Source organism: Dendronephthya gigantea, unplaced genomic scaffold (assembly GCF_004324835.1).
Source record: "Dendronephthya gigantea isolate DGI-Jeju-01 unplaced genomic scaffold, DenGig_1.0 000058F, whole genome shotgun sequence".
NCBI classification, from domain to species: domain Eukaryota; kingdom Metazoa; phylum Cnidaria; class Anthozoa; order Malacalcyonacea; family Nephtheidae; genus Dendronephthya; species Dendronephthya gigantea.
The window spans coordinates 1,288,002-1,299,626 of NW_021163068.1; the positions used below are offsets into that span (position 1 = coordinate 1,288,002).

Here is an 11,625-nt window from a genome sequence, read left to right on the forward strand (position 1 = left end):
GAAGATTTATACAAACGCATAAAGCTGTGAAAGGCTATTACACCTTGGCTTTAACTTCAAAAAGTATTTTTGAAAGTGTAATTTGAATTTTGATATCAAAAATACACACTATATTAAAGTATATAACTTTTAGCCGTCAACTGCAATTACAGTATATAAAATAACATTTGAGCCGAGCTTCAGTTTCTTTGTCTCTGAAGATTTTGTAATGTCTTAATCGTTTGAAACTTCGATTTTAAACCATGCATATGATTATTTTTGTATTGAATATGATGGAAACATTAGCTATAATACATTCGGTAAAATATAATAAAACTAATTTGAGTTTTGCGTCATTTCATAATATAAGTTTAGGTCAGGTTAGCTCAGGAAATTGTGTACTTGGTTTGAAATAGCAAGGGGTTGCTGCATGCATGTATTTCTAGTAAAATAATATAATGTTATAGAATTTAATGATTGTGCAGGATATTAGCATTTACAATATATAGAGTTTTTACATGGATTTTTAGGGAAAAATACGTTTTCTCGTGTAAAACTCATCTTCTGCTAAAAATAAATTTCATATTTCAGAAAAGCCAATCCTATCAGTCAATTGCTCCAGTTTAATTATGGTAAATGTTGGAGATAATATCACATGTCTATGTGAAGAAAAAGGTGGATTTCCTCCAGCCAATGTAACATGGTATCAAGATAGCGCTCAGATTGGCGCCATAAAAAAAGACCAAAATTCACTTACTCTCAATAATATTGATAAAAATGATAGTGGAAAATACAAATGCGTTGGACAAAGCCACAATCTTGCAGATGAAATAACAGTGGAAGTGCGTTTTACGGTACGTGCTCTTAGTTCTTATCGCTATATACAGTATTCGAACCCATTTGATGCAGACACGAGTTGAAAATTATATGGCAGTATAGACATGAATTTTGTTTTTCTTATTGCTGCTAATAACCTATAATTTGATTTGAAATTCAAAATCTATACCATGGAAGCGAACTATACTTACATCGACTTGATATATGGTGTCTCAGTGAAACTCAACAGATTTTTACAAATTAAAGTTATACTAAATTTAATTATTTAAACTAAAGAGCAGTATTTAAATTCCCAATGATTCCTTTCTTCAATTCAAAGCGGGAAGAAATGATCACATATTTTTAAATAAAAATTGGGGATGGAAAACAAAAGTTGCCGAATTGATGGCAAAACGAAGCAAATTTTGATTTATTATGAATTATAAATATTTGTAGGCGCCAATAAATTGTGTAACTGTTTCAATTACTATATAGCGGTGTCGGGAAGCGGTTTTCTACCGGCTTTGTATTTAACAAACGATTATTTTGTAATAAATTTCAATGACTATGCATGGCATAAGAAGATACATCGAGAGCAGTCTAATAACTTCTCTCTTTTTCTATTTAATGAATCAATCGTTGGACTCAATATTTATGCATAAGAGCATGCTTAAGTGGCGAATTCCGTTTTAGTCACGCTGTACCTTAAAGTTTTTATTTTAATCTTTCTTCTGTTTCTTTTGAAAATGGTCGCTAACGTTACGTTTTACCTATTCTTTATTTAATGCGCTATGAATAACAGGTTTTGTAATTATAGTTAGTGTGGTATTCCCATTTCTCTAAAGCGCCAAGCCCACTTAGTTAAATTTATTTTAAATTCATTATCATGTACTTGTCAATTGTCATTTTTGTCTTGAAAAATTATGCGTCGTGAAATACATAATAAAAATGATAGAAACATCTGACATTCTTACCAAGTCCCCAGCATGTACAATACAGAGTTTTTACATGGACTTTTAGGCAAAAATACGTTTCTCGTACAAAACTCATCTTGTGCTAAATGTAAATTTCATATTTCAGAAAAGCTAATCCTATCAGTCAATTGTTCCAGTTTAATTATGGTAAATGTTGGAGATAATATTACATGTCTATGTGAAGAAAAAGTGGATTTCTCCAGCCAATGTAACATGGTATAAAGATAGCACGCAGATTGGCGTCATAAAAAAAGAACAAAATGCACTTGCTCTCTAATATTGACAGAAATGATAGTGGAACATACAAATGCATTGGACAAAGCCACACTCGTACAGATGAAATAACAGTGGAAGCTCGTTTTTATGGTACGAAAGGAAATTTAAATTCATTAACAACTATAAATGCTCGGAGGTGCCAAAAATTTGTGTTTTCAATTACTAACGGTGATAGAAAGTGGTTTTCTGCCGTCTTTTGCTTTTCGAAATATGTGATAAAAAGGATAGAATTATATGAGCTTTTTTGCCAAGTCCCTATTATGTAGAATATGGCCTTTTTTTACATGGGTTTTAAAAAAAATGCGATTTCTCTTGCAAAAGTCATCTCGCGCTAAATATAAATTCATATTTTAGAAAAGCCCATCTTATCAGTTAATTGTTCCAATTTAATTATGGTAAATGTTGGAGATAATATCACATGTCTATGTGAAGAAAAGGTGGATTTCTCCAGCCAATATAACATGGAAAAAGATAGCACACAGATTGGAGACATAAAAAAAGAACGAAACGCACTTAGTCTCAAAAATATTGATAGAACTGATATTGGAATATACAAATGCGTTGGAAAAGCTCGGCTTATGTGGAGGAAAAAACAGTCGAAACTCGTCTGTGGGGTAAATCTAGCTACATATTTCTTTTTCTCGAATAATTGTTTTATGTATAGGAACAAATCAAAAGTCATATAATATTTTTGAAATTTTGCATGGACCTGGTGAAATATTAAGTTAAATGACCAATTTGTGGAAGATCACATATATTTTTTCTGAAATTATTTGTGGTTCCCACAAATTGATTATTTAACTTAAATCAAAAGTTGTTTTCGTCAGGCCCAAAAAAGCATTCATGATTTTAGCTAAGCTAACACTATTTAGGAGTATTCATTAAATGAAGATCAATTTATATATTTTAAAGATTTACGAATTTACTGTTTAAATGCAAATAATCCCCGAGCAGGCGCGGAGTGCCTGCGAGGGTACTAATTCCGTTTGAAGATTATAGGAATTACACCCGGAACCCGGGAGAACATTGCTGAAGTTGTCAAAATTCTATGTCATAGACGGTCGACGTTGGGTGGTTTTGTAAGTTATGCGCATGCGCGAGTAAAAACTGGTAATCAACAAACGTTCTCATTGGTTAAGACAGAAAGTTTTTATTTCAATGAGAACGTCAGCAATTTATAATTATCGTTTCGTAAACCTTTTTGCAAAAGCAAACCATTAACTTTGTGCCAAAAAAACGAGAAGAAAGAAGATATATGAATTTTTACAACGCATAAAGCTGTGAAAGGCTATTACACCTTGGCTTTAACTTCAAAAAGTATTTTTGAAAGTGTAATTTGAATTTTGATATCAAAAATACACACTATATTAAAGTATATAACTTTTAGCCGTCAACTGCAATTACAGTATATAAAATAACATTTGAGCCGAGCTTCAGTTTCTTTGTCTCTGAAGACTTGGAATGTCTTAATCGTTTGAAACTTCGATTTTAAACCATGCATATGATTATTTTTGTATTGAATATGATGGAAACATTAGCTATAATACATTCGGTAAAATATAATAAAACTAATTTGAGTTTTGCGTCATTTCATAATATAAGTTTAGGTCAGGTTAGCTCAGGAAATTGTGTACTTGGTTTGAAATAGCAAGGGGTTGCTGCATGCATGTATTTCTAGTAAAATAATATAATGTTATAGAATTTAATGATTGTGCAGGATATTAGCATTTACAATATATAGAGTTTTTACATGGATTTTTAGGGAAAAATACGTTTTCTCGTGTAAAACTCATCTTCTGCTAAAAATAAATTTCATATTTCAGAAAAGCCAATCCTATCAGTCAATTGCTCCAGTTTAATTATGGTAAATGTTGGAGATAATATCACATGTCTATGTGAAGAAAAAGGTGGATTTCCTCCAGCCAATGTAACATGGCATCAAGATAGCGCTCAGATTGGCGCCATAAAAAAAGACCAAAATTCACTTACTCTCAATAATATTGATAAAAATGATAGTGGAAATACAATGCGTTGGACAAAGCCACAATCTTGCAGATGAAATAACAGTGGAAGTGCGTTTTTACGGTACGTGCTCTTAGTTCTTATCGCTATATACAGTATTCAAACCCATTTGATGCAGACACGAGTTGAAAATTATATGGCAGTATAGACATGAATTTTCTTTTTCTTATTGCTGCTAATAACCTATAATTTGATTTGAAATTCAAAATCTATACCATGGAAGCGAACTATACTTATACCGACTTGATACATGGTGTCTCAGTGAAACTCAACAGATTTTTACAAATTAAAGTTATACTAAATTTAATTATTTAAACTAAAGAGCAGTATTTAAATTCCCAATGATTCCTTTCTTCAATTCAAAGCGGGAAGAAATGATCACATATTTTTAAATAAAAATTGGGGATGGAAAACTAAAGTTGACCGAATTGATGGCAAAACGAAGCAAATTTTGATTTATTATGAATTATAAATATTTGTAGGCGCCAATAAATTGTGTAACTGTTTTCAATAATATATAGCGGTGTCGCAAAGTGGTTTTCTACCGGCTTTGTATTTAACAAACGATTATTTGGTAATAAATTTCAATGACTATGCATGGCATAAGAAGATATATCGAGAGCAGTCTAATAACTTCTCTCTTTTTCTATTTAATGAATCAATCGTTGGACTCAATATTTATGCATAAGAGCATGCTTAAGTGGCGAATTCCGTTTTAGTCACGCTGTACCTTAAAGTTTTTATTTTAATCTTTCTTCTGTTTCTTTTGAAAATGGTCGCTAACGCTACGTTTTACCTATTCTTTATTTTAATGCGCTATGAATAACAGGTTTTGTAATTATAGTTAGTTGTGGTATTCCCATTTCTCTAAAGCGCCAAGCCCACTTAGTTAAATTTATTTTAAATTCATTATCATGTACTTGTCAATTGTCATTTTTGTCTTGAAAAATTATGCGTCGTGAAATACATAATAAAAATGATAGAAACATCTGACATTCTTACCAAGTCCCCAGCATGTACAATACAGAGTTTTTACATGGACTTTTAGGCAAAAATACGTTTTCTCGTACAAAACTCATCTTGTGCTAAATGTAAATTTCATTTCAGAAAGCTAATCCTATCAGTCAATTGTTCCAGTTTAATTATGGTAAATGTTGAGATAATATACATGTCTATGTGAAGAAAAAGGTGGATTTCCTCCAGCCAATGTAACATGGTATAAAGATAGCACGCAGATTGGCGTCATAAAAAAGAACAAAATGCACTTGCTCTCAATAATATGACAGAAATGATAGTAACATACAAATGCATTGGACAAAGCTACACTCGTACAGATGAAATAACAGTGGAAGCTCGTTTTTATGGTACGAAAGGAAATTTAAATTCATTAACAACTATAAATGCTCGGAGGTGCCAAAAATTTGTGTTTCAATTACTAACGGTGATAGAAAGTGGTTTTCTGCCGTCTTTTGCTTTTCGAAATATGTGATAAAAAGGATAGAATTATATGAGCTTTTTTGCCAAGTCCCTATTATGTAGAATATGGCCTTTTTTTACATGGGTTTTTAAGAAAAAATGCGATCTCTTGCAAAAGTCATCTCGCGCTAAGTATAAATTCATATTTTAGAAAAGCCCATCTTATCAGTTAATTGTTCCAATTTAATTATGGTAAATTGGAGATAATATCACATGTCTATGTGAAGAAAAAGGTGGATTTCCTCCAGCCAATATAACATGGAATAAAGATAGCACACAGATTGGAGACATAAAAAAAGAACGAAACGCACTTAGTCTCAAAAATATTGATAGAACTGATATTGGAATATACAAATGCGTTGGAAAAAGCTCGGTTTATGTGGAGGAAAAAACAGTCGAAACTCGTCTGTGGGGTAAATCTAGCTACATATTTTCTTTTCCTCGAATAATTGTTTTATGTATAGGAACAAATCAAAAGTCATATAATATTTTTGAAATTTTGCATGGACCTGGTGAAATATTAAGTTAAATGACCAATTTGTGGGAAGATCACATATATTTTTTCTGAAATTATTTGTGGTTCCCACAAATTGATTATTTAACTTAAATCAAAAGTTGTTTTCGTCGGGCCTAAAAAAGCATTCATGATTTTAGCTAAGCTAACACTATTTAGGAGTATTCATTAAATGAAGATCAATTTATATATTTTAAAGATTTACGAATTTACTGTTTAAATGCAAATAATCCCCGAGCAGGCGCGGAGTGCCTGCGAGGGTACTAATTCGGTTTGAAGATTATAGGAATTACACCCGGAACCCGGGAGAACATTGCTGAAGTTGTCAAAATTCTATGTCATAGACGGTCGACGTTGGGTGGTTTTGTAAGTTATGCGCATGCGCGAGTAAAAACTGGTAATCAACAAACGTTCTCATTGGTTAAGACAGAAAGTTTTTATTTCAATGAGAACGTCAGCAATTTATAATTATCGTTTCGTAAACCTTTTTGCAAAAGCAAACCATTAACTTTGTGCCAAATAAAACGAGAAGAAAGAAGATATATGAAGATTTATACAAACGCATAAAGCTGTGAAAGGCTATTACACCTTGGCTTTAACTTGAAAAAGTATTTTTGAAAGTGTAATTTGAATTTTGATATCAAAAATACACACTATATTAAAGTATATAACTTTTAGCCGTCAACTGCAATTACAGTATATAAAATAACATTTGAGCCGAGCTTCAGTTTCTTTGTCTCTGAAGATTTTGTAATGTCTTAATCGTTTGAAACTTCGATTTTAAACCATGCATATGATTATTTTTGTATTGAATATGATGGAAACATTAGCTATAATACATTCGGTAAAATATAATAAAACTAATTTGAGTTTTGCGTCATTTCATAATATAAGTTTAGGTCAGGTTAGCTCAGGAAATTGTGTACTTTGTTTGAAATAGCGAGGGGTTGCTGCATGCATGTATTTCTAGTAATATAATATAATGTTATAGAATTTAATGATTGTGCAGGATATTAGAAAATTCGAGCCATGCATAATCCTTTGTTAATATAAACAGACAAAAATACTAACAATTCAAAAAAATTATATATAGGGAAACTTCCATCCCACCTAGAACAATGAAGTTAATTCACAAACTGAAAAACCATTCTCATTTTTTTTAGAAATATCAATATTCAGGAAGTCGCATAATCGAACAAAATGGTATATTTTTTTCAGCATCGCCGTGGCTGGGATTGTCGTTGGTATTTTCATTGCACACGTTCTGTTGTGTTCCCATCGTCGTTGTTTAAGAAGAAAGACAATAGTTGTTCAAAATTCTGAAGACCAACAAATATATGACGATGTTAATCTCCAAGAATTTGTGTTTGACACAAATAGTATAACTGACGGCTACGAGCCAGTAGAAACCTCTGCAAACAATCAAAATATCTCGGATTATACTGGGCTGAGCGTTGCAAGAGATCGAGTAAACACATATCAGTCTTTAGTCTAACTATACTACCTTCTGATGATAATGCATGTTAGGGCCTCGTATAAATTAAATCTTATTTTCTCTAAGATCTGCATGTTGAAAAACGCTTAAGGTTCGTCATCAATATACCGTGCAGTAAAAGTAAAAAAAAAACTTTGGCGTATTTTTTATTAGAAACGAATGCACGTATTACATAGCTAATATAGTCAATCCGATTTATAATGTGTGTATAGAGATTTATGCACAGCCGAATGATGAAATAAAAATCTTATTTCGTTGTGTAAATTAAATTCATGCAATTTGATTAGACGTACGATGTTTTTCACGTATGAAAAAATGCCATACACGGCTTTTGATTGGACGTAAGATATTCTTCACACGTGAGAAATTGTCGTTTATCATTTTGGCGGCGATTTGTTTACATTTTCTTTCAAGATGGCGTGGAAATATAGGAGTCAGATTCAAAACATAATTCTCATATTCAAGATATTTTTACATTCAGCCCATTCTCAAATCTGTCGGAAAGAATATTGAACAAAATTACAAAGAAACTGAACGGTAATAAATACGATTTTTATGCACGAGTTGTGAAGGATCGCAAAACGAACGAGTGAGTTTGCGATTCTTCGCAACGAGTGCATAATAAAAATCGTGCAAACCAGCCAACCATGAAGTAATTTGTTTATTAAACGTGTATAGAGATCAATTTGACAACGACACGCTTTTAATATACAAAAACACTGCGAGCAACAAAAATCGCAACTTTATGCACGAAACATATTTATTACCGTTCAGTTTCTTTGTAATTTTGTTCAATATTCTTTCCGACAGATTTGAGAATGCGCTGAATGTAAAAATATCTTGAATATGAGAATTATGTTTTGAATCTGACTCCTATATTTCCACGCCATCTTGAAAGAAAATGTAAACAAATTGCCGCCAAAATGACATACGATAATTTTTCACACGTGAAAAACATCGTACGTCTAATCAAATTGCATGAAATTAATTTACACAGTGAAATACGATTTTTATTTCATCATTCTGCTGTGCATAAATCTCTATACACATATAATAAATGACGGAATACCAATAAAATGGGTAGATTTGTTCGAAATGCTGAAGATATTTGTAGAACATGCTGTCGGCCAGTCTGGCAAGTGGGTATATTTCCTGAAGGCAAAGTACAAGAGAGTTGTAAACGTGGAATTACGAGCTTGGTATGCTGTCTTTCTAAAGAATTGTTGGAGTTAATTTGGAGAACCTAGTCAGAAAATGAGCGGTACAAGATGAAGTGCTTTGAACGGACGGACGGACGGACGGACGGACGGATGGATGGATGGATGGATAGACGGATGGATGGATGGGTGGGTAGATGGGTGGGTAGATGGGTGGGTGGGTACATTGTCGCGTAATTTATAAAAGGAGTTGGAGCTGCACGTTTTTATCAGGAATTGGTGTAAATAAACCTTTTTGAAACGGGAAAAACTAAATAAATAGGATTCGAGGAGTGACGGGTCAAATCGATGTTGCTGATGAACAAGTTTTCACAAACTTGAATTTAGTTTTACCTTTTGATATGTTGTTAGGCTACACGGTAGAAATTTCATATTAATTACAAGGATTTACTTAGAAGGAAAATACTGCAGGTTTTTCTCTTTGTTATGGGCCAGTTACCGTTGCCCTAGTGTGTTTGCCTAAACGCATTAGTTTCACAAGCACAAACACAAGCAAATAGCATGCATTCTAAAAAACACAAAATCAATGGAATAAGTATTTCTGTACTTGATAAAGTTGATAAATATAAAAGATAAACTGCATTAATATTAATTTTTTGTAAACTTATGATCTGATTGGTCGATTTGTACCACGTGATTGAATGTTATATAACAACAACGCCACGGCAGTGCCGTTATGGGATTAATTATCCATCTTCTGTAATCTCTGTCAAATACTTCAATTTGATTGGTTTACAGGAGTGCGATTAATCATTAATCGCACTCTTGGTGAGCTGTAATCGCACTCTTGTTCACAGCCAATGAAATTCAGCATAGCTTTACAAGTAGCCAATCAGCATTCAGGATACAAAATAAGAATTTGTTTTCTTTTGGGGCGCGAAATTTTTAAAAATGGAGGAATTTGACAATGATTTTGAAAATTTTGACCTTTTAAATGATATATTTGCTGAAGAAAATGACCAACTTGTTCTCCTAGCAGACGAAAATGAACCTGACACAACACGGTTCCCAAATTTAAGCGAAAACGACATTGAAGAAATTAAAAACGCTAATGTCAAGATAAATACAGAAAGATCAACTAAAACCTGGTTGAACGTCTGGTCAAATTGGTGTTCTGCTAGAGGAATAACTCAGCCAATTGAACTTTTCTCGTATGAACAATTGGATAAGCATCTAAGCAAATTTTATGCCGAAGTAAAAAAAGTGAATGGAGCAGACTACGAAACAGAAAGCCTTCGCGTAATGCAAGCTGCAATTGATCGCTACTTACGTGACAAAAATTACGGCGAAAGTATAATTTCCTCGAAGCCATTTCACCAGTCCATTAAGACATTAAACGCCAAAGCAGCCAGTCTCCGTCAACAAGGGATGGGTAAGCGTCCTAACAAAGCTGAGGCACTAAACCAAAGCGAGAAAGAAACGTTGTGGGAAAACGGTTCGCTCGGAGATCACTCGCCAGTCGCGCTAACAAATGCGAATTTTAAGTGTCTTTCTGAACAAATGGGTTTGCGAGGACGTCAAGATCACTACGACGCATATGTGGAAGATTTCACTATTCGTAGACACGACGATGGCTCGGAATCTATTGTATTCAATGAAAATCCCACCAAAACAAGAAGCGGAGGTCTTCGAGTCGCGAAACGAAGTACGAAGCAATATATATATATATATATATATATATATATATATATATATATATATATATATATATATATATATATATATATATATATATATATATATATATATATATATATATATATATATATATATATATAACAAATGCTTTTTATCTGTTGTAGATTGAAGAGTGCTCAACACAATTTTTGTAGAGCGATATTTATGTATTTAATCTTAAAACAGTATTAGCTGCTACTTAAAGTTTCATGCTTCTTGCAATCATCAGGCAACTGTTCTTAGTTCAGAGCTAAGAACAGTTGCCTGATGATTGCAAGAAGCATGAAACTTTAAGTAGCAGCTAATACTGTTTTAAGATTAAATAAATATATATATATATATATATATATATATATATATATATATATATATATATATATATACAGTAGGAGGCAAAAGTTTGAGTCCAGTGACTGTATTTCTTTGTTTCAGCAGCATATATTAATATTCTACAGAAAACCTTACCGATAAGTGAACTAGAAAAAAGTAAACAAGTAAACAGAAAAATACATGCTGTACAACAACTATGAGATGTTATGATATTCATTTTTACGTATTTTAATGTGCAAACATGCATTTACATGTCATTGCTTAGTTCCCTCTTTTTTGCTCTTGAAATGACCTTTATTCTTGCTCGCATAGATTCCATAGGTTTTTTAATGTCACACGTTCAATACCTTGCCAGCATTCGTTGACCACTTGCCTCAAGTCAGCCTGGCTGGCGGGTCTGTGCCTCGCCCTCTTCCGGTTAAAACGGTTCTACAAGTGCTCCATAGGTTTTAGATCTGGAATATGAGGTGGAAAGCCATGACAACGAGATCACCAGAATGAGTTTGCTTCTAAACGATTTCTGGCACATAGAAGATGTGCATGTGCTTAGGGTGATTATCATGTAGTTAGACGTGCGATCATCTTTGTACCAGATGAAATTCCATGTCCTTGAAGAATTGGATGATACTTTTCTTTAATTAGGATCCTATTATATCTTTCAATATTGCCAAACCGAGCATGACCAAAGCAGCTAAAAGTTTGCTTGAGTATGATTTAGTTTCTTCGAACCTCTCCAAGGTTAGTTGCATACCACCTTTTTAAATTCTCACTTCTTCTGCGATCTTACGAGGAAAGAATCCTTCGATACTTAATGGAACTATTTGTCCTTGTGCACCATCACTTTGCCCT

At 32.8% G+C, this 11,625-nt stretch overlaps 1 protein-coding gene across 1 annotated transcript; it reads left to right on the plus strand.

The window, feature by feature from the left end:
- Positions 1-2,506: 2,506 nt before the first annotated feature.
- Positions 2,507-10,649, plus strand: LOC114529944 (uncharacterized protein KIAA1958-like). Its single transcript, XM_028551511.1, has 3 exons — positions 2,507-2,654; positions 9,746-10,414; positions 10,633-10,649. Exons 1-3 carry the CDS (start codon positions 2,507-2,509, stop codon positions 10,647-10,649), a joined length of 834 nt encoding a protein of 277 aa, XP_028407312.1.
- Positions 10,650-11,625: the final 976 nt, after the last annotated feature.